The sequence below is a fragment of the Salmo salar genome, chromosome ssa23 (assembly GCF_905237065.1).
Source record: "Salmo salar chromosome ssa23, Ssal_v3.1, whole genome shotgun sequence".
NCBI classification, from domain to species: domain Eukaryota; kingdom Metazoa; phylum Chordata; class Actinopteri; order Salmoniformes; family Salmonidae; genus Salmo; species Salmo salar.
The window spans coordinates 29,687,049-29,713,281 of NC_059464.1; the positions used below are offsets into that span (position 1 = coordinate 29,687,049).

The window sequence follows — 26,233 nt, forward strand, 5'->3', positions numbered from 1 at the left end:
AAAACGACTGACTGCCACCATCGATTTCTGTATGCTAACTATGCTACCAGTTTATACGAGTGGGAGTTCAAATTTAGCAGTCACTTTTTCTAAACCTGAAAGTGACAACTTTGAAATGTTATGCAGCAAAAACAGTCAAATACAGTTGAAGTCGGGTTTACATAAACTTAGGTTGGAGTCATTAAAACTAGTTTTTCAACCACTCCACAAGTTTCTTGTTAACAAACTATAGTTTTGGCAAGTCGGTTAGGACATCTACTTTGTGCATGACACAAGTCATTTTTCCAACAATTGTTTACAGACTGATTACTTCACTTATAATTCACTGTATCACAATCCCAGTGGGTCAGAAGTTTACATAAACTAAGTTGACTGTGCCTTTAACAGCTTGGAAAATTCCAGAAAATTATGGCATGGCTTTAGAAGCATCTGATAGGCTAATTGACATCATTTGAGTCAATTGGAGGTGTACCTGTGGATGTATTTCAATGCCTACCTTCAAACCCAGTGCCTCTTTGCTTGACATCATGGGAAAAATCTAAATAAATCAGCCAAGACCTCAGAAAATAAATTGTAGCTCTCCACAAGTCTGGTTCATCATTGGGAGCAATTTCCAAACGCCTGAAGGTACCACGTTCATCTGTACAAACAATAGTATGCAAGTATAAACACCATGGGACCACGCAGCCATCATACCGCTCAGGAAGGAGACGCGTTCTGTCTCCTAGAGATGAATGTACTTTGGTGCGAAAAGTGCAACTCAATCCCAGAACAACAGCAAATGACCTTGTGAAGATGCTGGAGGAAATCGGTACAAAAGTATCTATATTCACAGTAAAGAGTCCTATTTTGACATAATCTGAAAGGCTGCTCAGCAAGGAAGAAGCCACTGTTCCAAAACCGCCTTTAAAAAGCCAGACTACGGTTTGCAACTGCACATGGGGACAAAGAAATGTCCTCTGGTCTGATGAAACAAAAATAGAACTGTTTGGCCATAACGACCATTGTTATGTTTGGAGTAAAAAGGGGAGGCTTGCAAGCCGAAGAACACCATCCCAACTGTGAAGCACGGGGGTGGCAGCATCATGTTGTGGGGGTGCTTTGCTGCAGGAGGGACTGGTGCACTTCACAAACTAGATGGCATCATGAGGAAAGAAAATGATGTGGATATATTGAAGCAACATCTCAAGACATCAGTCAGGAAGTTAAAGCTTGGTCGCAAATGGACAATGACCCCGAGCAAAATGGCAAAATGGCGTAAGGATAACAAAGTCAAGGTATTGGAGTGGCCCTCACAAAGCCCTGACCTCAATCCTATAGAAAATGTGTGGGCAGAACTGAAAAAGCATGTGCGAGCAAGGAGGCCTACAAACCTGACTCAATTACACCAGCTCTGTCAGGAGGAATGAGCCAACATTCACCCAACTTATTGTGGGAAGCTTGTGGAAGGCTACCTGAAACATTTGACCCAAGTTGTACAATGTAAAGACAATGCTACCAAAAACGAATTGAGTGTATGTAAACTTCTGACCCACTGGAATTGTGATGAAAGAAGTACAAGCTGAAATAAATAATTCTCTCTACTATTATTCTGACATTTCACATTCTGAAAATAAAGTGGTGATCCTAACTGAGCTAAGACAGGGAATTTTTACTAGGATTAAATGTCAGGAATTGTGAAAAACTAAGTTTAAATGTATTTGGCTAAGGTGTACGTGAACTCCTGTCTTCAATTGTATATCCTAATCGGATTTTAGTAACAACGTTGTGGGCCGGTTACAAATCATCAATCATGACGGATTTTACAAATATCCACTTTGTTAGATCAGATTTGTTGATTGTGCACCAATCCAGTGTCCTTCCATCGCCCATGGTCTGCATTCCAATTACTTCTTTACCGAATCTATCTCCATTACCTCCCCAATCTCTTTCCAGGAGTTCTATTTAATTTTCACATCTTAGAAATCCCTACATGAGGTATCATAAAGATACATTTTACTCATGAACTTGTTCTGGTAGTCTTTTGTCAAAGTTTTCCATGTTTATTGTCAAGGTAGTAAGTTTGTGTGAGGCGCATGGCATTGCTGTATGTAGCTCGATTTGGCCTCCGCAATTGCGTCACACCCTCCTTTTTAGAGCCTCTCGACCTTATTGGATCAAGCATAACTTGGCTTTTACACACAGGTGTTTGGTGCATGCTTGATAGCTAATTAGCATCAGGTCTGGCTTCCGTTAACAAGTGATGTAAGATGGGATATGAAGGAAGAAACCACATGTAAAAAGTGGTTAGGTCCCAAAAAATTAATTTCACAAAGTCAAATGAATTTACTGTGTTAGAGGTTACATGATGCTTGAATCTAAACCAAAGTAGATCATTTTAAGATTGTTCTATACATCAGTTGGGGTCTCTATAAGCTTCAATATGAGGTCCTAAACCTAGTATGAAAATGCATCCTTGTAGCTGTGTGGGCTAATATCGTCAAAATGTTTGCTTTACCCCATATGATAAAACTCGTGCTATACACAGTGTCAACGTTTATGATCACTATGTTTGATGTACAGTTACAAGATGACATGGCGTTATACCCTGGGTTGTCCTGAACAGAATGACCCTAATTTGCTGCGGACCACACATTTGAATGCAGTCCATGACTCCATTCTATGCTCACCAAAATTACAATCTGCTTCCCTGAATTGCATTGTGAAAGCCTAACACTGTAAAATCGTATTTGGTAATTTAGCTAGTCATGTTGACATTAGAACAAGCTTTCAAATTATGCCCACCCGGCCCAGATTGCGATTTATAATGGACCATTTTTGGATTGCATAAACAACAACAATAATTGTTTGATGGCGGGGATGTAGGGCTGTGTTCCAAACAAAACAACTACAAGTGTTCTTGCTCTAGTTCCTCGACTGCACATCTAGGAGAGCTCAAAAAGCACCTTATATTTGAAGACTCTTCTTTGAGTCATAAAAGTGCATTGAAATTACTTAGGAACTGTGCACATATTGGAGAGGTGTATGACCACTAGGAGACAACAGTTTGACCTTTCTCTCAAACCCTTGGAATTGTTTTGTCTTATGTTGCACCTACCCCACATTTTCAAATAATATTCTGATCATATACTTAATGTATCCAGAGTATTCTCAGATTTCGTTATCAACAAATGCCGTGAAAAGTACAGTAAATGTAAAATCGCAAAATCAACAATGTAATGTTTGGATTCAGTCTTGTCAGGTGAACTGTTGTGTCCTCACCTTTTAGTCTAATAATTTCCCCATCATTTCCAAATGGTTCCCTTTCAATTGCTACCATGGTTATGCATATTCTTTCCATATTTCTTCTGTAAGACACATTTAAATTTAGCCCTATCCATATAGGCCAATTCCCACAGGCGTAACTGGTTCAAATGTATGCCAAACAAAAACCGAACATTGTAAAGTTAAACAAACCATACAACTCTATCCACAACAATTTTACAAAAACACATGTATTTGAAGAACAGTGCAGATGCAAAGTTTATTTTTTTACCTTTTTTAACTAGGCAACTCAGTTAAGTACAAATTCTTATTTACAATGACGGCCTACCAAAAGGCAACGAGGGATAAAAAAAATATATATATAAATATAGGACAAAACACACATCACGACAAGAGAGACACCATAACACTACATAAAGAGAGACCTAAGACAACAACATAGCATGGCACCAACACATGGCAACACAGCATGGTAGCAACACAACATGACAACAATGTGGTAGCAACACAAACATGGCAGCACACCAACATTGTAGCAGCACAAAACATGGTACAAGCATTATTGGGCATAGACAACATCACAAAGGGCAAGAAGGTAGAGACAACAATACATCACACGAAGCAGCCACAACTGTCAGTAAGAGTGTCCATAATTGAGTCTTTGAATGAAGAGATGGAGAGAAAACTGTCCAGTTTGAGTGTTTGTTGCAGCTCGTTCCAGTCGCTAGCTGCAGCGAACTGAAAAGAGGAGCTACCCAGGGATGTGTGTGCTTTGGGGACCTTTAACAGAATGTGACTGGCAGAACGGGTGTTGTATGTGGAGGATGAGGGCTGCAGTAGATATCTCAGATAGGTGGGAGTGAGGCCTAAGAGGGTTTTATAAATAAGCATCAACCAGTGGCTCTTCCGACGGGTATACAGAGATGACCAGTTTACAGAGGAGTATAGAGTGCAGTGATGTGTCCTATAAGGATCATTGGTGGCAAATCTGATTGCCGAATGGTAAAGAACATCTAGCCGGTCGAGAGCACCCTTACCTGCCGTTCTATAAATTATGTCTCCGTAATCTAGCATTGGTAGGATGGTCATCGGAATCAGGGTTAGTTTGGCTGCTGGGGTGAAAGAGGAGCGATTACGATAGAAGAAACCAAGTCTAGATTTAAATTTAGCCTGCAGCTTTGATATGTGCTGAGAGAAGGACAGTGTACCGTCTAGCCACCCTCCCAAGTACTTGTATGATGTGATTACCTGAAGCTCTAAACCCTCAGAGGTAGTAATCACACCTGTGGGGAGAGGGGCATTCTTCTTACCAAACCACAAGACCTTTGTTTTGGAGATGTTCAGAACAAGGTTAAGGCAGACAAACTTGTTGGACACTAAAAAAGCTTTGTTGTAGAGCGTTTAACACAATCCAGGGAGCGGCCAGCAGAGTATAAAACTGGATCATCTGCATATAAATAGATCCTACTGCCTGAGCTATGTTGTTGAAACGTTTTTATATATATCTGCGTCTTAGTGTGACCGGTGTGAAATGGATAGCTAGTTAGCAGGGTGTGAGCTAATAGAGTTTCAATCGTTGACGTCACTGAAGTAGTTGTTTCTCTTGCTCTGTAAGGGCTGCGGTTTTTGTGGAGTGATGGGTAATGATGCTTCATGGGAGGCAGTTGTTGATGTGTGCAGAGGGTCCCTGGTTCGAGCCCAGGTAGGGGCGTGGAGACGGACGGAATCAACACTGCTACTTCAGCATTATTCTGTTACCAGGAAATTGCCTATTTGCAGAATAAACAAATGTAAACTAAAAAGACATTCTAAATAATTTTATTCGTAAAACATTTTTTTAAATTCACATACAGTTGAATTACGGTTTTGTTGTGTATAACCATAAAATTAACATAGGATAGGAATAAAGATTCCTACTGTGAGACATTACAGAAAATTGTCTTGAACAAATGGATATTCGATTTGAAAGTGAAAAGAAAAGTGCCCCAAACCACATCACAATTCTCTATTCTCCTAAGTGCTTATGATAAGTGAGTAAAAACTGAAAGTAACATCTTTATGCAAATGAAGCATGTACCAATCCACTCCAGGTTGCAATCCCAAATGCTCACAACAACACAACATACTAGCCCCTTTGAGTGTTTCTTAATCAAACTTATCTACAGACATATTCACTTGTCAGATGCACTCTACCAGGACAATTAGCAAAGGCTCCTTGTACTCACAAAGTTGTACAGAGTCAAAGTATAAAATCAGTAGTTTATCTGTGTCCATGTTGATACCAGTGCAGCAGTGTACGATTTTCTCCTTTTAGTCCCTTTTTGCCAACACACACTGAAGAGACGTTGTTGTTGTTGGTAGTGCAGTTATAGACCCAGGTTGGGGATGGGTACAGCATTACTGGGACAGGAAGTCTGAAGGGAAAGGCTGCAGTTTTTACCAACCAGTGGGGCAACTCCTATAGCCGGGCTGTGTTGCTGTAGAATGGGCCAGAATGTGGGCGTGAAATGTAGGCCAGCTGATAACATCCCTAAAGCCTGATGATGTGGAAGGTGGTACCGCTCTCCACCCACAAAGGGAAAAACGGGAGGAGAATGTAATCTTGAGTGGTTCTGAGATACAATGGAGTCTCCAGGACAAGAAATGGTGGGAGCATCACTGACTTCCCAGAGAGGAGCTATTTCACTTTGTGTTTTTGAATCCTTGGTACTCCTCTCTTCCCCTCCTGCCTTGGTTTGATGTGGTTCCTCCAGGCTTTGCTCTCTGGGAAGAGGGGAGCATCTCTGTCCCTTACGGAGCTTTGCTCTTCTGTTCTTAAACCACACCTGGAGAGCATATAATTGAGTTATTGGTGAAGGGTTGACGTATTTATAACAGTAATATTGATCAAAAGTTTAAAAAGGTAATAGCACCACAGCTGTTATATATATCACAAGAATAAAGTTACTAAAAGCAGCAGTTCAAATAAATATCATGAATGAAAGCATGCGCACAGGCTGGTCCTCTTTGAAGAGCGACCTTTACTGACCTGAATGCGAGCCTCAGGCAGATTGATGCAGACAGCCAGTCTCTCTCTCATACCTACATCAGGGTACTGGGTCTGCTGGAAGGCTTTCTCTAGAGCCTGTAACTGAGACACAGTGAAGGCTGTGCGGCTCCGACGCTGCTTCTGCTGATTCCCATAACGGGCCTCCAGTATCAACTCTGTGGGGACAGAAGACAAGCCACAACAAGATTAGAGGTGGTGAAACATTAGGAGGGCATGTGAGATATCAGGCTACACTGAAAATACCAGCATGGCAATTAACAATTTCAACAACTTTTTCAGGTGGGAAACGGATCTTTTGACAATAGAATACCAGTTTAGCTGCAATGCTTTTGAATGGCAAATTATTTAATTTTAAATATAACCTTTATTTAACTAGGCAAGTCAGTCAAGAACACATTCTTATTTACAATGACGGTCTACACTGGCCAAACCCTCGACGACGCTGGGCCAATTGTGCGCAGCTCTATGGGACTCCCATAGGGCTGCGCACTGTGATACAGCCTGGATATGAACCAGGGTGTCTGTAGTGACGCCTCTAGCACTGAGCTGCAGTGCCTGCGGGGGATCCGACAGTGGCAACGCTACTCGGGAGCCCTAAAATTATAACACTCTTTATTTTTCCACCTGCATTTGTTTGATTGCATGCATCGATTACAGACACAGTCATAAATGACAGTAGTCTTTTCTAAATACCTGCAAGTCTTTCAGCAACAGAGAACGTGTGAACCGAGGAGGGATTGGCTGATGGATAAACCGGGTACTGGTCTGCCATCTGGTGGTGGGGGTTGAAAAATACGGAGTTGACGCTGTGCAGAGGATAGAGTCCGTTGCCACTGTCGGATCCCCCGCAGAAATTTAAGGCATTCATAGCGGACCTAAAGGGTAAAACTGTTTAAGTTATATGGGACTTACACCATACTAACTAGGCATACAATGGAAAAAAAAAAGTATATAGCCTATAGCTTACTGTACAATGTATGTAGGACGCTTGCACTGTGCAATTTGTATTTAGGCTACAGTCTTAACTCACTTAAATAAAAACAGAACAAATGGTAAACATAAGCAACTTTCTTGATCATTAAAAGTAATTGAAAGTAATTATTCTTTACGCATAAACCATTGCCACTTTACTTCAGTTGGCTACCAACATCCAGAAAACAATTTCCAAAACAAAGATCAGACAAAAAAAGTATAACTTCTGCAGTATTCTTTATTTTACCTGAGAAGCACACAAAACAGCAGAAATGAACCTATTCTCGTGAGCTTTCAGAAGTCCAAGTATACAGTCCAATAGTTCGAAATGCAGGCCTTATCCTCCTACGCCGCTACCCTTTGTCATGGCATGGATCTAATTATCTGAAGACCATTCTCACCCACGACTATTTAAAGAACCATTTACTCCAGCTCCCCTCAACCATTAGCCAATAGAAAGAAAGGTATTACCCTGGATTAGGTGGGATGAGGGAAAAGAGGGGGTCCAAGGGCTCAAGTTTTTTAAACTATTGAATTTGGGGAGATTTACACAAAGGATCCCTCCTCAATAAACGAGCGTTTCATTCCCTCCTGTTAAAACAATTAAAACAATGTGGTCTGCTAATCTCAGTGGAGGGCCAGATTCAAATAAGATCCGTTGATTGTTCCCTGTTCTCAGCCTCCTTTCTCTTAAACTCCCTGCTTTGTCAATCTCCACTTGGATGGGGTTTGCTTTGCAGTTTGTTTTGCTAACAGGCTACATATTTTGCCCATAAACTGTCAGCCTGTGAAATACAATTTGGACATTGGCCATTGAGACCAATTTCCTAAGGTTCAACTGAGCCAGATTCAAGATCTCCTGAAAGAGAACTATTATCCCACTAAAATAAGGAAAATAATGATAAAACACAACATGCAAATGGTTTTTCCTAATTTGCAAATAGGTTAGGTGGAGTGTGTTTTTCAGTAGCACTTGCATAAAACTCTACTTTTTTTCACAAATGCAGTAAACATGACATTACACTTTGTGAAAGTAGGCTGCTGCCCTGCACACCCTGAGAAACGTTCAGAACTTCAGTGTCCATGACTAAATCATGCTCTAAGCCAATGGTGTGTACAATATATTGTCATGTAAAGTAGTACGTTGGAATTAAATGTGTATCGGAATAAAAATATGATATCCAAATGTTACTATTGGTGCAATGAAATCTGTATCTTGTGGAATGAAAATATGAAAACCCAATTACTAGTATGGATATCACAGTCCATCTAACAAAATCTATTTCTCCTCGCCCCAAAGTCCTGGCACACCTGTGCATTGTGACACATTTCAAATTGTAGCACTCCAATAAGATCATCTCCAATAACCCAGCTCTAGCTTTAGGCTGAAGGGTTTAGACATGTAAATTCCACTAAGGCCTTAGCGGAGGTGCGAAGGGTGGAAAGGCAAAGCATTCAGTGACAGATTATGCTTCCCACGAGTATCAGTTGTGTCCCAGAGTAAAACACACACCAAGTACACCAGCCATACAGTCAGGAGAGGAGGGGCCATTACCACAACTGGAGCGAAAACCAGCCACCTCAATGTTTTTAACAGCCCTCCGTGTCCTCATCTTCCATTTGTTACTGAAACGTTCATTCTTCCCTGTTACTCTGAAACTCAAGGCAAAAGTCTGGCTGGTTGATAAATTAAGATGTTTTAATTTTTGCCCTCGATTCCGCTATTTCTGTAGGAATCTAATTGCCTAATACCATGACTAAAGGTCAAATCAAATCAAATGTTACTGGTCACATAGGCGTGATTAGCAGATGTTATTGTGGGTGTAGCAAATATATTTCTTAGACCTCTTGGGTGGTTCCCTCACTATCAGGCATATTTCTGTTCAAATGTCTGCTGCATTCTATCAGTGACCCACACAGTCAGTCTCAGGGGTCTCACAATCCCATGACTTTTACACTCACCACCATATGTATTTGTACAGTGAAGCTACATTTTTTAATTTGGCTCTATACCCCAGCATTTTGGATTTGAGATCAAATGTTTAATATTAGGTGACAGTAAACCTTTTATTTTGAGAGTATATTTTCATATATTTGTTTTATGTTTAGAAATGAAAGCACTTCATGTATCTAGTCCCCCATTTGAATAATGACTTTATAAAGCTTGTGACTACAAACTCGTTCAACACTTGTTGGATACATTATATATATATATTTTGTAGTTGTTTTGCCCAATAGGAACTGAACATTTGGCATAAAAGGTAACATTTTTGTTCATACTTGTACAGTACTTGTTCATACATTTAGATTCCTAAAATATGTGGATATATGTTTTCTTTGCTTTTTTCCGCTGTTCTTGGCTGTCAAGCTATATTAGTGTCTGATAAAAAGAAGTCATTTAGAAGAGGCTCTGTAGGCCAGCCCCGGAACCTCACTAAACGGTCCAGGATTAGGTCCCAGAGGCCTTTGTCTACTCAGCCTGCAGGATTAGGGGAGATTTACTGCTAAGGGAAAAAAAAGTAGTTATTTCATGGCACTTTCATGATGAAACCTGGCCAAAGCTGTGTTGGCTGGGGGGATTAAAGACACAAAGACTCTGGTTGTGTGCAACCCCCTCCCCATAGCCACCACCCCAACCCACTGCCCTCCTGGAAACCTTCTCCTCCAAAAGGCCCACCTCCTCCCCATCCCCACAGAACTGGGTTCCACTCTAAATAAGGGTTGTCATTACTGATTTCTCCCACTGTTCCAAGTCATCCAAAGGGCTCCTCACTGATTGCTTTGTTTGTTTTAAACCCCAGACACCATCCATTAAGTAGTAGGTGATAGACCTGGAAGAATACACAGTACGGATGTGGAATGATATGTGTCTGTAAGCAATGTCTCAAAATTCACAATTTGAAACTGGATCTATCAGCAGGCATTATGATTCACATGCTATGTATTTTCAACACAGTTGGATCTATCAGCAGGCATTATGATTCACATGCTGTCTTTTCAACACAGTTGGATCTATCAGCAGGCATTATGATTCACATGCTATGTCTTTTCAACACAGTTGGATCTATCAGCAGGCATTATGATTCACATGCTATGTCTTTTCAACACAGTTGAGAATATCATTTCTGCAAATAACCTGGATTACTGTGAGAACAGAGGCAAAAATAAGTTACTGGCTTGCAGTCCCTCCCGTAGTGTTTAAAAGATCTTAAGGGAGTTATCCTCTTCCTGGTGGATCCACTTACACAGGCACGGATTACTGGAACTAAAAGACAAAGGTTATCCTTAGTTAGTCACGTCACAATGGTCTTGCCATCTAGCAGCTAGGAGCATGCAGGTCTAACTGCAGTGAGCGTATTATTGGGCCTATATGTAAAATAAAAATACTGTTGCAAAGGTGAAAAATATAATCACGGACAAAACATGAAAACATTTTCCTGTTGCATGGAATGTTGCACAAGGAGAAAGCAATCCTGACAGCAACATTGTGTGTAATAGATAACAAGAAATGATTGTTTGGTAAAAGCTAAAATTCTAATGTTATGAATGAAACAAGACAGAGCAAGTTCATACTCCCACTATCAAACACTTTGGAGTAGGAACAGTTTGAAGAACAAAAAGCTACCAGATTCTCCAATGTGTTCCATCCTGCCCATCCACTGAACGTTGTTTTAATAATATTCAGATTGGTAAAAGAAAAGAGGGGAGAGAGAGGGCAGAGGGGGCTGGTTTTGTATTCTAAAAGTGTTTTTGTTAATGTCTCCTGTTTAGCAGATGTTTCCGTTTGAGAGCAGCAGTCCGAGGAACACCCCCTAAAGCACCTCTCTCTTCAATTACTTATCAATAGTGGAAATTTGTATTGACAAGTGGCTATCAAGACAGGAGCTTTGTAGTTGTCAGTTAACAGCGGGAGAGCATCTCAAAGGAGAGGCCCCTTGGACACCAACTGGATCGATCGGCACGCTAACACAATAGAGGCCTTCAGGCCTGCCCAGTCAGGACTGGGGCATGGGGACCAGAAGAAAGCGGGTAAGGGGCTGAAGACTTCTTCATTGGGGGAAATCGATGGGACCGGCTGCCCTTTCACCCATCGGGGACAGGGATAGCGAGCGGCAGGTCAGGAGCTCTTCTTAAGCCCCAGTGTGTGCCAGGATCACGCCGTGAGCCCTGACACTAGCTATGACAGACAAATAATAAATGGGAGCTATAGGGGTATCTGTGTTGTTCCTTTTCCATTGAATAACTGCTTTAGAATAAAAAAAAAAATAGAATTAAACATGTTGAGTAATACTGAATGCTAAGGACATAGAACCTGAACAGCATATCTTAATATCTCTGCATACAGTTCTTAATTTGAAAAATGTTTAACTGATCCCTACCAGTTGCTCTCGTAACTATCAGCCATTAAAATTGTCCAACCAGCCTCAAACCAATCTATCAAGCTCATCTAATAGATCTGAAGTGGAGCGTTGGGATCTCTGAAACTCATTGATTTTGGTTAACTGGGCATTAGTAATTCCATTCGTATGAGGCCTAGAGGCATTAACTTCATATGATCTCCACCCAACCCCCAAGGAGATTTGCCACAGGCAGCTCCTCTGGCAGATCAATATGAGGAACTGAGTAAAGATCAGTCACTTAATTGGGCAGCATGAGTCTGAGTTAATGACAGAGAGAAGGACAGGTGGCTGCGAGGCCCGCCTGGGGAGTCAAGGGAAGCAGCGGAGGGCCAGGGTAGAGGCTGGCGAGGACCAAAGAGAGCACACACAGATGATCTTTCAAATAGACTCGCCTATTATGGGCCATAATCCAAAGTCAAAACAAAGGCCTTAGTCAAATTGCAAGCAGCCGCTATGATTCACACAGATTTGTTAAGGTAACTGCAGAAAATCATTTACATTTCAACTCATGAAAAAAAGAACTTGCTCGCTTTCAGGTCAATATGAAACGTTTATTCAGGAAAGGTTGAGCACTTTTCAGTCCTAAGCAACAAACACTATGCTGTCCTGTCACAATATGCCATTGATGCATAGTACAACTGGAATCATACAATAATAAGTTAAAAGGTACATTTTTAAGAAACCTCACCAAAGTAGAAAACGTTCAAAAGAAACCAAAGGTCATAAAACAAATTCTCTCAATAAGTTTGATAGGGATGTGGTTAGTGGGTAACTTCTGTTCAGTGTTTTGAGGGATAAACCAGACTTCTCCCAGCATGGGGTCAGCGTGAGTGCTCCCGCCTGCACAGAGCCAGCACCAACCGACCCCCAGCAGTCAAAGGTGAACAGAGGGAGCACACTGATCGATTTTGATAATGAAGACCTCTCTAGACGCTCTTAGAGATGCTTCTCCCCACATGCTCAAATCTCTGCTGCATTCAAACACTAGGTATCCCCCTCCCTGTCAGTAGAACACTGTGTGGTTATTGATCTGTGCTAACTGGGTCTTTAATACCTGAGGTCAAGAGATCTCTGGCCTCAGTTGGGGAAATGCATGGTGACATGTGACGGGAGGAGCTCAAGAGGCAAAAATGTGGAGCCTGGTGAAAAATAAAGAATGGGCCTCTCCATTTAGCATTTCTGTCCCGTTTTGTATCCCTAACACATCTGCGAAGAAAAGACAATACCAACGCACCTTCCGTCAGAGTACACACACAGGGTAGAGATATGACAGCTGCAATAGCAAGAATGTACTGTACTATAAACACACATGATATGCACTAACATAAATAAACAACCTACATTTGGAAAACTATACATTACACACTGTGTACAAAACTTTAAGGGCACCTTACTAATATTGAGTCCCCCCCACCTCCCTTTTGCCCTCAGAACAGCCTCAATTCGTTGGGACATGGACTCTATAAGGTGTCGAAAACGTTCCACAGGGATGCTGGCCCATGTAGACTACAATGCTTCCCACAGTTGTGTCAAGTTGGCTGGATGTCCTTTGGGTGGTGGACCATTCTTGATACGCATGGGGAAACTGTTGAGCATGAAAAACCCAGCAGCGTTGCAGTTCTTGACACAAACCGGTGTGCCTGGCACCCTGTTCAAAGGAACTTAAGTATTTTGTCATGTCCATTCACCCTCTGAACGGCACACATACATACCCCATGTCTCAAGGCTTAAAAATACTTCTTTAACCCGTCTCCTCCCCTTCAGCTACACTGATTGGAGTGAATTTAACAGGTGACATCAATAAGGGATCAACTCTTTCACCTGGTCAGTCTGTGTCATGGTGTTCTTAATGTTTTGTACACTCAGTGAAGAAGGCACTTCTCGTTAGTGATGTTATGTTTATCCTGCTTTGACATTGGCAGAAAAAAAGGTTTACTTTGAAATGATTAAGTAAACCAGATCTTTTCAATCTTTTTAATACAAAAAGATAATACAAAAGGAAACAATTTACAGCATATTTACAGCACAATTTTTTTTTTACCAGTATATGTTATACCATATAAAAATTGATAGGCGTTTGTTAATATAAACGGTTTCATATCGGTCTACACTGAATAACTAAATCGCTGCATAATGTGGACATAGGCAAAGATAGAAACTAAGTTACTTTAATACCGTGTACAGAACCGAGATGGTGAGATTTCACGGTCAAGCTATTCAACACAATATCTCTTATCATCCATTCCAGGACAATTTTAGACATTCATATTTCTGGTTTGGGTTCTGACCAAGTCCGTCATGATGAATGACGTTTGAGAGCCACCAAAATACTAAGAGACTGACCACATTTAATGTAACGTGAGAACAGAGAGTGCAAGTTGGGCCAAGGATGCAACTCGGCAGCAATTGCATTTTCACCCTAACAATGTGAACAAGTCTGTCATTTTCACCCTAACAATGTGAACAAGTCTGTCATTTTCACCCTAACAATGTGAACAAGTCTGTCATTTTCACCCTAACAATGTGAACAAGTCTGTCATTTTCACCCTAACAATGTGAACAAGTCTGTCATTTTCACCCTAACAATGTGAACAAATCCAATGCCCTGACAAGTCTGTCATTTTCATTTGACAGAAAGGTTATATTTGATGGGAGCCATCGATGTAACCCCCCGTCTTTCAGAAATAGATGGCGGGAGGAGAATAATAGATACCAACAAAAACTGGTGACAATCATGATCATAGATCTTATAACTGAAATGAGTAAACAGTAAATTAAAACACTGCTGATTTCTGCTCTTTCCCTGCTTGCTCCATCGAGGGCTCTGGCTCTGCTGTATTCCAACAAGGCCGGAGCAGCACCTGTTCACAATGGCCCACCTGTCCAGGCAAGGTAGTGAATTGGCTGTCTGTGCAGATCTCTGCAGAGGAGCCTATTCTCACCCTCTGTCAAGGTCCTATCCCAGTCAGTGGAACTCAAGTGCTGTGGCTGTTTTGGAATACCTGAAGCGTTCCGCTACTTCTTTCTTGTCAAGTGCTGGGCTGATGGCTTCTCAGACTGACAGTTCTTTCTCCGGGCCTCCAGCGCCCTGCCTCTCTCTCTCCCTCCCTGTCTGTCTGCAGCAGTCCGGTTAGAGGGGAGGTGGGCAGATAAGAGAAGGCAGAGGTCACCTCTTCACCTTGGCGTCTTCTCGGATCTTCCACATCATAAGCTCCATGCAGGCGCAGGCGTCCTCACTGGAGTCATGACCTTCAACTGAAACCAGAGAGAGGGAAATGACCTACTAAGGATTTGTTGACATGCAACTTGCAACAATCTCAAAGATTTTACTGAATTACAGTTCATATAAAGGAAATCAGTCAATTGAAATACTGTAAATTCATTAGGCCCTAATCTATGGATTTCACATGACCGACTGGAAATACAGATATGCATCTGTTGGTCACAGAAAATGTACCAAAAAAAGTAGGGGCATGGTTCAGAAAACCAGTCAGAATCTGGTGTGACCACCATTTGCCTCATGCAGCGCAACACATCTCCTTCACAGAGTTGATCAGGCTGTTGATTGTGGCCTGTGAATGTTGTCCCACTCTTCTTCAATGGCTGTGTGAAGTTACTGGATATTGGCGGGAACTGGAACACACTGTCGTACACGTCGATCCAGATCATCCCAAACATGCTCAATTAGTGACATGTTTGATAAGTATGCAGGCCATGGAAGAACTGGAACATTTTCAGCTTACAGGAATTGTGTACAGATCCTTGCAACATGGGGCCGTCCATTATCATGCTGAAACATGAGGTGATGGCGGCGGATGAATGGCACGACAATGGGCCTCAGGATTTCATCACGGTATCTCTGTGCATTCAAATTTACATCGATAAAATGCAATTGCGTTCATTGTCCGTAGCTTATGCCTGCCCATACCATAACCCCAACGCCACCATGGGGAACTCTGTTCACAACATTGACATCAGCAAACCGCTTGCTCACACGCCGTCTTTCATCTGCTCGGTACAGTTGAAACCAGGATTCATCCGTGAAGAGCCCATATCTTCAGCGTCAGTGGCCATTGAAAGTGAGAAATTGCCCACTGAAGTCTGCTACGACCCTGGTGAGGACGACGAGCATACAGATGAGCTTCTCTGAGACTGTTTCTGACAATTTGTGCAGAAATTCTTCAGTTGTGCAAACAGTCCGGGGTCGCTGGTCTCAGACGATCCTGCAGGTAAAGAAGCCGGATGTGGATGTCCTGGGCTGGTGTGGTTACACGTGGTCTGCGGTTGTGAGGCCGGTTAGAAAATACTTTCTAAAATCTCTAAAACGACGTTGGAGACAGCTTATGGTAGAGAAATTAGCAGCATCATGTTGTGGGGGTGCTTTGCTGCAGGAGGGACTGGTGCACTTCACAAAATAGATGGCATCATGAGGGAGGAAAATTATGTGGATATATTGAAGCAACATCTCAAGACATCAGTCAGGAAGTTAAAGCTTGGTCACAAATGGGTCTTCTAAATGGACAATGACCCCAAGCATGCTTCCAAAGTTGTGGCAAATTGGCTTAAGGACAACAAAGTCAAGGTATTGGAGTGGCCATCACAAAGCCCTGACCTCAATCCCATAGAAAATTTGTGGGCAGAACTGAAAAAGCGTGTGCGAGCAAGGAGGCCTACAAACCTGACTCAGTTACACCATCTCTGTCTGGAGGAATGGGCCAAAATTCACCCAACTCTCATTGTGGGAAGCTTGTGGAAGGCTACCCGAAACGTTTGACCCAAGTTAAACAATTTAAAAGCAATGCTACCAAACACTAATTGAGTGTATGTAAACTTCTGACCCACTGGGAATGTGATGAAACAAAAGCTGAAATAAATTACTCTCTCTACTATTATTCTGACATTTCACATTCTTAAAATAAAGTGGTGATCCCAACTGACCTAAGACAGGGAATTGTTACTAGGATTAAATGTCAGGAATTGTGAAAAGGTGTATGTAAACTTCCGACTTCAACTGTATATCATAAAAACAATAATAAACACGGTAATGAGGGTTTCGCTGCTCACCGCTGTCCTGTATAATGCGTTTGAGGTGGTCTGCCATGAGGTTCCTCAGGGCCCGCTTATAGGGTAAGCCCAGGCGATGGGGGAACACGATGGCTGTGTCCACTACAGTGCTGTGTATGACCTACGAAGACAGCAGAGAGAGGTACAGAGTGAGTGGGCCACATCACAACCACACACGCATAACGACCAGAGGGCAATCAGATTAGGGGAGTGTGTATGTTTACCTTGAGGGCAAAAAGGTCACTCTCCAGGCTGTGTCCTATGAGGATGGATTCAGCGCTGAACATGTTGAGCATCACCGCCTGCACATCTCTCAGGGTGATGCTGGCATTCTCCAGGTCCTCCTCCGTTACACCCGAAAACCTGTGCAAAACATGATGAACATTGTCATTTTGTCCTTGTGTGTGCGCGTGTGCGCGCATGCTAGCTATATCTCCACACTAAAGACTGAACAAAGATCTTCTGTATCCATTACCGTGTGTTGTAGTCTACCACTTTGCTTTCAGGTTTAACAAATGTGTCATAGATGACTTTCAGCTCAGAGTTGATAACAGTCACCCTGGTCAGCTCCAGACCCTGCTTTGTGTAGCACTGTTACCGAGGAGAGAGAGAAAGAGAGAGGACACATTATATAGGGTATTGAGAGCCACTCTCAGCACTCAAACAGCTAATTGTGCCCGAAGGAAAGCAGCGCAGCAGCCAGCTCACCATCTCACAGTCCAGGGCATAGACTCCACAGTTGCCGTCCGGGGGCAGCTGTTTCTCAAAGGTCTGAACGTAGCCACCCAAAGACTCTTTGCGTCCGTCCTGAACGTGTTGCTATGAACAGAGAAGACGCAAGGTGGACCACCTTTTAAAAATAATGGTGGAATTTACTCATTCTTAAATATAAGCACAGAGATGGGATTCTGAGGAGGCATCAGGTCTAATGAAGTAGCAGTCACGATGTGCCATGGACAACACTGCCCCCTTCTGTTCCCATAACAGTTCAGTATTCACATTATTACTGGGTTCTGTTTGCATAAATGCAATGCAGAGGAACTGCGAGGTGTTACCTTAGACACGGAGCAACCAGGAGAGCCCACAGCTCCTGAGCAGCAGTTGTAGTTGGTTTCCCAGCCTCCCGACACTATTCATAGACGGACAGAAGCCCTTACTAGTTCCATCCAAAATGGGCAACTACATTCAAATCCTAACATCTTGCCCTTTACAGCATGCAAAAATGAAAACAACGTACAAGTTATTAGACAGAATAACAGACCTTTATGTCTGCGCAGACGGCCCCAGTGGTGATTACACTCTTCCTTGCGAACACAGTTGCCGTTGGCAGTGATCTTATACTCGGCCCCACATCGACAGCACACCTTAGCAAACGCTTGAAACGAGAAGAGATTAGTGGAAGAACATTTTTTTGTATGTGTCTGGTCGAGAAGGATCCACCCCCAGACTGAGGAGGGTTTGTAGGTGCTTTGTAAAGACTTACGGTCAACATTGTTCTTCTCTGGGATGTTGTGGACCACGGCTCGACCTGAGCGCTCAGGGTGTGGCCTAGGGTATCCATGCTCCTGCAGCCGTTCCTCCGTCATCAGATAGTCCCTCAGCTTCCGGTACAGAGTAGCGCCTACAGCAGACCAGATAACACATAGCTGGAATACAAACCCCCACTGCCTCTGCCACCAGTAAAACCAGCTCCAACCAGATGAGGACTAGCTACTCACCACTGAGTTTCTCTGCCTGTTGCTTGCCCGTCCTGTTTATCGTGAAGCTGGTCTTGGCAGCGAGGCGCCCCCCCAGCACTTCTTCATGGGACTGGGACTTCCTGTTCCCCACCACTGCAGGGTTCACTGAAAGACAAGCAAGCTGATAAGACTCTGATATACAGTTAGTTTGGTGTTTTTCACCTAATGGTAAAAATGTGAATTTTGGGGGGTAATGTTTCTCCTAGATCTGTGCCAAACGGCAATGACTAACATGAGCATTGCAACGACACCAAACACCATCTGTTTGGAATTGCTACATGGATACTGTATGTATCAGTGACATACTGGCAACGAGTGAGTTGGGGGAGCTGCTCTTGCTGCGTAGCTTCTTCAGTGAGTTGACTGCCACGTTGAGGTAGATGTTCTTACTGCTGCTCCGGTCATACACCACCTTCTCCTCCTCCAGGGCCTAGAGAGACCGTCAGCTGTTACAACCATCAACCCATATATACAAGTAAAGAGAGTGGCACACTATGAATAAGCACCTAAAACTGTGTAAGGATAAACCAACTGAACCCACATCAAAGATTTCACAAACATAACTCATCCACCCTTCTCTGAAATGGGATACCACTAGCTGTGCTATGAGCACACATACTTTACTGTAGACATGGATGGATTTGATGATGAATCAGTTCAACCCTGTGTGGTCTCATACCATTTGGAAGGCCATGTTTTCTGAGGGGCAGAACTTCATACACTCGTCTATAAATGTGTTGAGGTATCGCTGGCGGACGTTGGTGGGTACTTTGGCCCCAAACGCGGTGGGAATAACTGGCCGCTTCATTGCAGAGCTCTGAGAAAAGAAAAATCATGTCAATTACAATGGACGTTAAGATCCATTTTATGGGTTGTTGTGGCATAATATAAATGTCTGGCGTTACCTTCATTGTGGGAGTGTGTGCCACCCTCTTCTGTACAATAGTGGTGGTGGTCTTTGACAGGATGCCGGCTGATGTTTGGGCCTTCACAGAGAGACCTGCTGGGAGGGTACTGGTGAGCGACAACACTCTGCTGCCCGCCGACTTCGCCGCGGCAAGCCCTTCAGTCAGATACAGAAAGGTTTCTCAACAACACACCTTAAATTACACTTCTCTGGTCTCATATTGTTTGTGCAATCGTAATGTATGTAAACTGTGTTAGATGACATGACCTACATGGTGTGGAAGATAAAACTTGAAACTTCTATTAGTCATATGTACGGAACACACATGGTATACACCATCCAAGAAATGCTTACTTGCAGGTTCCTTCTCGACAATAAGAAATAAATAAGAATGGACAAGCTTTCCTACCAGATTTGGAAGAGGATGGTAAAGGGGTGGGGCGGTGGGCTAATCTCTTCCTCTCCCCAGGGAAAGGGCTGGGGTTAGGCCTGGGTGTGGAGGCAGTCTTCACAGCTGCAGCCAGCTGGGCAGCCTGCTGCTGTGCTATCTGCATACGCTGGTAACAGATCTCCTGGGCAGTCAGTCTCCTGTATGGTGGAGGCTTCGGGGTTGCCTCAGTCTGAAACACAGAATCCAGTTTGTAATCAATGAAAGGCTTTTTGCTACTTGAGTTACCATAGAGAGGTGGGTAAATACCAGGGAACAAACTCACACTTCCTTTGGCTGAGAAATGTGAAACCCTTTTCCTCTGACCGGGGAAAAGAGTGGTTTGATTGCTCTCTGTGGAATCCTCATCCTCTGAAACTTTAGAGGGCTGGGAAGGGAGAGAAACTTTGAGAAAATGTACAGTACATTTCATACAATATTCTACAAATACATACTGAATAAAAATATTAACGCAACATGTAAAGTGCTGGTCCCAAGTTTCATGAGCTGAAATAAAAGAGCCCAGACATTTTCCATAGGCACAAAAAGCTTATTCCTTTCAAATTTTGTGCATAAATGTGTTAACATCCATGTTGGTGAGCATCTCTCTTTGGCCAAGTTAATCCTTCCACCTGACAGGTGTAGCATATCAAGAAGCTGATTAAACAGCATTGTTATTACTCAGGTGCACCTTGTGCTGGGGACAATAAAAATCCATTACAAATGGGCAGTTTTGACACAAAACGCAAAGCCACAGATATCTCAAATTTTGAGGGAGTGCGCAATTTGCATGCTGACTGCAGGAATATCCACCAGAGCTGTTCCCAGATAATTTGATGTTCATTTCTCTACCACAAGCCACTTCCAACGTCGTTTTAGAGAATTTGGCAGTACGTCCAACCGGCCTCACTCACAACCGGAGACCACGTGTAAACCTCCACATCCAGCTTCTTCACCTGCGGGATCGTCTGAGACCAGCCCCCCAGACAGCTGATGAAACTGAGGAGTATTTCTGTCTTTAATAAGGCCCTTTTGTGGGGAAAACTCTGATTGGCTGGGCCTGGCTACTCAGTGGGTGGGCCTATGCCCTCACAGGCCAACCCATGGCTGCGCCCTTGCCCAGTCATGTGATGAATGAATGAATTTAATGAATTTAATTCAATTGCCAGATTCCTTATATGAACTGTAATGGAGTAAAATTATTTTTTTTGTTCAGTATGATATTGGAGACAAAAACATTACATTCAGTCCCATTCTTAAAATAATGACACCATTACTGACCTGAACGAACAGGATAAAGAGCAGTGAATGCTAAACCAAGGAAATATTATACAAAACAAGCAACAATGAAGGGACATGGCAATCTATGGGTACCTTGGCTTGCCTTCCCTTGTCCTCAGTCTTCACATCCTTGGATTCATTGAAGATCCGTAAGCACTCCTCCATTGGGTCATTATCCAGGTCAAAGTCCATGTCCACCTGCAGACTGGAGTAATCCACCCCATCCATGTCATCATAGCCTCCGTTATCTTCTGCACCAACATCTTCATCCTCTGAGGATGAGGGGGTGAGCTCTGAGACATTCCTCCGAGTCAAACTCCCCCTCTTGAAAGGAGCAGTTGACTTCCTCACAATTGTCTCCTCTTCCTCATCGTCTTCATCCTCCTCACTTTCCTCCTCTACACTCTCATCACCAAACAGATCTACGTGACTCAGAGATCTTTGTTCCAACTTTCCTGTTTTGCCATCAGAGGAGCTACTGCTGGTTTTCTTCACCTTGTCTTTACCGCTTTTAGAACTCCCTTTGCTAACTTTCTTTGAATCTTTTTCATTGCTGTCATATTTACCATTCTTGTGTTCTTTAAACTTAGAGTCCTTTTCCTTGTCTGAAGTCTGCAGTTTTTTACTATCCCCACCTCCATTTTCTCTCTCATTCTCCCTCTTGCTTGACTCCTCTTTAACTTTGTCTGTCCTTACCTTACTCTTTCCATCACTTCTCTTTTCTCCCTTTCCCTCCTTCTTGCCTATGTCTATGGATGTATGCTTTATCTTGCCTTTTTCTTCTCCCTTTCCCTCCTTCTTGCCTATGTCTATGGATGTATGCTTTATCTTGCCTTTTTCTTCGTTCTTTCCCTGGTTCTTGCGGTCTTTCTTTGCAGTTTCGTGGCTTGATTTCTTTGAATCACTTATTTTCTCACCGTCCCCTGCTCCTTTTTTACTACTACCACCAGCACCACTCTTTTTACTAGACTCCTTTTCAGATTTATGCACCTTCTTTACTTTGCTGCTCTTCATTTGGCTGGTTTTACCTGCCACTATTTCAGTCTCTGGCTTGTCTTTCTGCCTAGCTACTATTTCCTGGTTCTCCAAGTCCTCTGACTCCCAGTGTGCGGCGTCCTGCTGCTTTTTAGACTCCTGACTCCTCTGTTGTTTCAGCCCACCTACGGCTCCTTCCGTCCTCTCTCCTTTCCCTGGACCAGAGGCTTCCTCCACTGACCCACTGTTGCTTTTCCTCCTCTGCAGACGGCTGAGAGAGGTGGGTCGATACTCTGTCCCAGAGCTCTCTTCATCAGACTCAGAGAAACTGGCAGTGTACTTCAGTGGGTCTGGTATTACCTGCCAAGGCTTCTTAATGGTTGGCACATATTCCTCATCTGTTGACTGCTTTCCTGTCCCTGACAGGTGAGGTCTCTTTTTTCCTTCACCCTTAGTAGCCCCTGTCCTCTGGTCTTTCTTATTCTTGCCAGCTATTTTTGCTGAATAGTTGCAGAGAGGGTCATATTCCATGTCTGTGGACGGTTTAGAATTATCCACTGTGTACTTATTCTTGGAGCAGGATGCAATAGTGGAGTATTTAGGACTAGTAGGCAAAGAGTGTAGATGAGGAGTTTGTGTTCGAGGAACAGGCTTTTTCACAGCTATTTTGGTAACTGAGGTGGGCACATATTCCATGGAGCTGGCATGGTTGTCTTTGCTGTCGGAATCCAAGGTGTACTTACTGGAGCGAGGGGTAGGGTTGTAATCAGCTGTTGTAGTCATCTGATAACTGCCTGGGTCATACGCCAAGTGTGATGTCACGGCCAGTGGTTTTGGCCATTTAGCAACCACTTTGGGGGAACTGTTGGTAGGGTCATATTCCTGATCCCCGATTCGTGAGAGTTTCTTCTTTTCCCGCTCCACCTCACTGCGTACCTCCTCGATGGCACGATTGACCAACTCAAGCTCCAAGGCACCCATGTCCACTGTTGCAGCAGCAGGCTCCCCATTCTGTTGCTCCTCAGGTCTCACTACCTCTGGTTTGAATGGGACATAGGCGCATTGCTCTGGAGAGAGCCATGAGATACAGATTAGAATGAGCAAATTGTCTATAATTTTCAACTGTAAGAATAATGTACAGTTTTACAGTACTGTAACAGTTCCGTTGAATACATTCTAGTCGGTCTGCCTTGGAGTGATGAGAGAAATAAGGTTTCAAATGCCGTTGTCAACCAACCTGACTTGAGATGCAGAAATATTCAAATTCAAAGGGTTAACATCCAGACACCACTTACTCGCCCACCGTCAGAGAGAGACACGTCCCCCTCAGAGAGACACAGCTGCATCCCTTAATGTTGATGACGTGGTAGTTACTGACAAGCACATGGCTCACCACTTCATTAAGTCAGGATTCCTATTTGACTTAGCCATGCCTCCTTGCCCGTCCAACATTTCCTCATCTCCCACCCCTTCTAAATGCAACTATCCCTGATGCTTCTCCCTCTTTTTCCCCTGCCCCGCTACAAAGTTTCTCCCTGCAGGCAGTCACAGAGTCTGAGGTGCTAAAGGAGCTCCTTAAACTTGACCCCAAAAAAACATCTGGGTCAGATGGTTTAGACCCTTTCTTCTTTAAGGTTGTTGCCCCTGTCATCGCCAAGCCTGTCTCTCCTTTCTGGGGTGGTTCCCATTGCTTGGAAGGCAGCCACAGTTCGTCCTTTATTTAAAGGGGGAGATCAAGCTGATCCTAACTGTTATAGGCCTATTTCTATTTTGCTCTGTTTATCAAAAGTGTTGGAAAAACTTGTTGATAATCAACTGGCTTTCTTGATGTCTATAGTATTCTCCCGGGTATGCAATCTGGTTTCCGCTCAGGTTATGGATGTATCACTGCAACCTTAAAGGTCGTCACCATGATGTCACCATTGCCCTAGATTCTAAGCAATGTTGTGCTGTTATTTTTATTGATTTGGCCAAAGCTTTTGCTACGGTAGACCATTCCATTCTTGTGGGCCAGCTAAGGTGTATTGGTATCTCTGAGGGGTCTTTGGGCTGGTTTGCTAACTACCTCTCTCGAAGAGTGCAATGTATAAAGTCAGAAAATCTGCTGTCTCAGCTACTGCCTGTCACCAAGGGAGTACCCCAAGACTCGATCCTAGGCCCCATGCTCTTTTCAATTTATATCAACAACATAGCTCAGGCATTTGGAAGCTCTCTCATCCATTTATATGCAGATGATACAGTCTTATACTCAGCTGGCCCCTCCCCGGATTGTGTTAAATGCTCTACAACAAAGCTTTCTTAGTGTCCAACAAGCTTTCTCTACCCTTAACCTTGTTCTGAACAAGGTCATGTGGTTTGGTAAGAAGAATGCCCCTCTCCCCACAGGTGTGATTACTACCTCTGAGGGTTTAGAGCTTCAGGTAGTCACCTCATACAAGTACTTGGGAGGGTGGCTAGACGGTACACTGTCCTTCTCTCAGCACATATCAAAGCTGCAGGCTAAATTTAAATCTAGACTTGGTTTCTTCTATCGTAATCGCTCCTCTTTCACCCCAGCAGCCAAACTAACCCTGATTCCGATGACCATCCTACCAATGCTAGATTACGGAGACATTGTTTATAGAACGGCAGGTAAGGGTGCGCTCGACCGGCTAGATGTTCTTTACCATTCGGCAATCAGATTTACCACCAATGCGCCTTATAGGACACATCACTGCACTCTATACTCCTCTGTAAACTGGTCATCTCTGTATAGCCGTCGGAAGAGCCACTGGTTGATGCTTATTTATAAAACCCTCTTAGGCCTCACTCCCCCTATCTGAGATATCTACTGTAGCCCTCATCCTCCACATACAACACCCGTTCTGCCAGTCACATTCTGTTAAAGGTCCCCAAAGCACACACATCCCTGGTAGCTCCTCTTTTCAGTTTGCTGCAGCCAGCGACTGGAACGAGCTGCAACAAACACTCAAACTGTTCAACTTTATCTCAATCTCTTCATTCAAAGACTCAATCATGGACACTCTTACTGACTGTTGTGGCTGCTTTGTGTGATGTATTGTTGTCTCTACCTTCTTTCCCTTTGTGATGTTGTCTGTGCCCAATAATGTTTGTACCCTGTTTTGTGCTGCTGCCATGTTGTGTTGCTACCATGCTGTGTTGTCATGTTGCTGCCTTAGGTCTCTCTTTATGTAGTGTTGTCTCTCGTTGTGATGTGTTTTGTCCTATATTTATATTATATGTATTTTTAATCCCTGGCCCCCGTCCCCGCAGGAGGCCTTTTGGTAGACCGTCATTGTAAATAAGAATTTGTTCTTAACTGACTTGCCTAGTTAAATAAAGGTTCAATAAAAATAAATAAAACCCGGTATATCACTTTGACTTTACTCTAGTTAGCTAGCTAACTAGTTAATGCAGCTAAGAAATTACACAGTATAGCTGATTCAGAGGATTCATGTAATGTGCAAGTTGCAATTGTGTTGTCAACCCTTCAGTAAGTGAATAATTTAGCTAGCTCAATGTTTTCACATATAACTAAGTTAAACACTGTGCAGCCACTGTATAATAATGTACACTCGCTAGTTAGCTAGCTAACGTAAGCCATATAACATTAATACAATATAATTGCAACTCACCCTTTTGTTTGGAGTAAAACTCGTTTGATTTTCTTATGTCATTTGATCCATGAGACGCCCGTCTCTGTTGACTGTGTCTGAAGTGACAGTACGGTCTTTTGCACCCATCTTTGACACTTTTCACGTTGCAACTATCCGTGTAAAACGGGCAATCAATCCCAAGGAAGAAACCGGTGGATCTCAACATAGTCTTCCCAGACCTCTCTCATACCCGCCGAATCGAGACCGACACAATTTAATCTAGTAGTTAGTTGGTTTGTTTTTTAGTTTGAGTAAATGGAGATGAATCCACTTGGTTTCCTTCACATAACTACGTGCAATACAACAACAACAGAATCCCTACGACGCCATGTTGGATGGCCAAAGAAACTCTCGCAAAAAGCCCCACGTCGCACATAACTACGTCATTTAGAACTCTAAATATTTGCCTGTGTAAATTCAGCCCAGATCATCAGCATGTAAGGTACCCGCGGTCTGCGCTTGTTTGTTTAATGTCTTACCTTTAAAACATGTGCTATCT

At 43.1% G+C, this 26,233-nt stretch overlaps 2 protein-coding genes across 3 annotated transcripts; both read right to left on the reverse strand.

Moving 5' to 3' along the window:
* Nucleotides 1–5,066: 5,066 nt before the first annotated feature.
* Nucleotides 5,067–7,709, reverse strand: dmbx2 (diencephalon/mesencephalon homeobox 2). Its single transcript, XM_014169593.2, has 4 exons — nt 7,533–7,709; nt 7,007–7,188; nt 6,293–6,468; nt 5,067–6,089 (listed from the first exon to the last, which is right to left on the reverse strand). The coding sequence occupies exons 2-4, from the start codon at nt 7,179–7,181 to the stop codon at nt 5,631–5,633; spliced, it is 810 nt and encodes a 269-aa protein (XP_014025068.1). The 5' UTR covers nt 7,182–7,188; nt 7,533–7,709; the 3' UTR covers nt 5,067–5,630.
* Nucleotides 7,710–13,645: 5,936 nt separating this feature from the next.
* Nucleotides 13,646–26,164, reverse strand: LOC106584366 (RNA exonuclease 1 homolog). 2 transcript variants are annotated; one of them, XM_045706168.1, is made up of 17 exons: nt 25,714–26,164; nt 21,911–23,145; nt 21,197–21,850; nt 20,109–20,210; nt 19,805–20,015; nt 19,394–19,551; nt 19,168–19,305; nt 18,795–18,918; nt 18,468–18,593; nt 18,233–18,370; nt 18,011–18,124; nt 17,805–17,878; nt 17,458–17,568; nt 17,225–17,340; nt 16,974–17,112; nt 16,750–16,870; nt 13,646–14,940 (listed from the first exon to the last, which is right to left on the reverse strand). In XM_045706168.1, the coding sequence occupies exons 1-17, from the start codon at nt 25,898–25,900 to the stop codon at nt 14,852–14,854; spliced, it is 3,837 nt and encodes a 1,278-aa protein (XP_045562124.1). In that variant the 5' UTR covers nt 25,901–26,164; the 3' UTR covers nt 13,646–14,851. The 2 variants fall into 2 exon arrangements, with proteins under 2 accessions (XP_045562124.1, XP_014025069.2); XM_014169594.2 differs by having other exon boundaries at nt 21,197–23,145.
* Nucleotides 26,165–26,233: the final 69 nt, after the last annotated feature.

Bases quoted from the DNA above. Each gene is read 5' to 3' on its own strand.
- dmbx2 (XM_014169593.2), bottom strand. From the start codon at position 7,181: ATGAATGCCTTAAATTTCTGCGGGGGATCCGACAGTGGCAACGGACTC. The intron at 6,469-7,006 runs GTATTTAGAAAA...CTGTCCCCACAG, and splicing joins TGTTGCTGAAAGACTTGCAG to AGTTGATACTGGAGGCCCGT. The intron at 6,090-6,292 runs GTCAGTAAAGGT...TATGCTCTCCAG, and splicing joins TGCCTGAGGCTCGCATTCAG to GTGTGGTTTAAGAACAGAAG.
- LOC106584366 (XM_014169594.2), bottom strand. From the start codon at position 25,900: ATGTTGAGATCCACCGGTTTCTTCCTTGGGATTGATTGCCCGTTTTAC. The intron at 19,552-19,804 runs GTAGGAAAGCTT...ATCTGACTGAAG, and splicing joins ACCATCCTCTTCCAAATCTG to GGCTTGCCGCGGCGAAGTCG. The intron at 18,371-18,467 runs GTGAGTAGCTAG...GGTCTGCTGTAG, and splicing joins ACAGGCAGAGAAACTCAGTG to GCGCTACTCTGTACCGGAAG.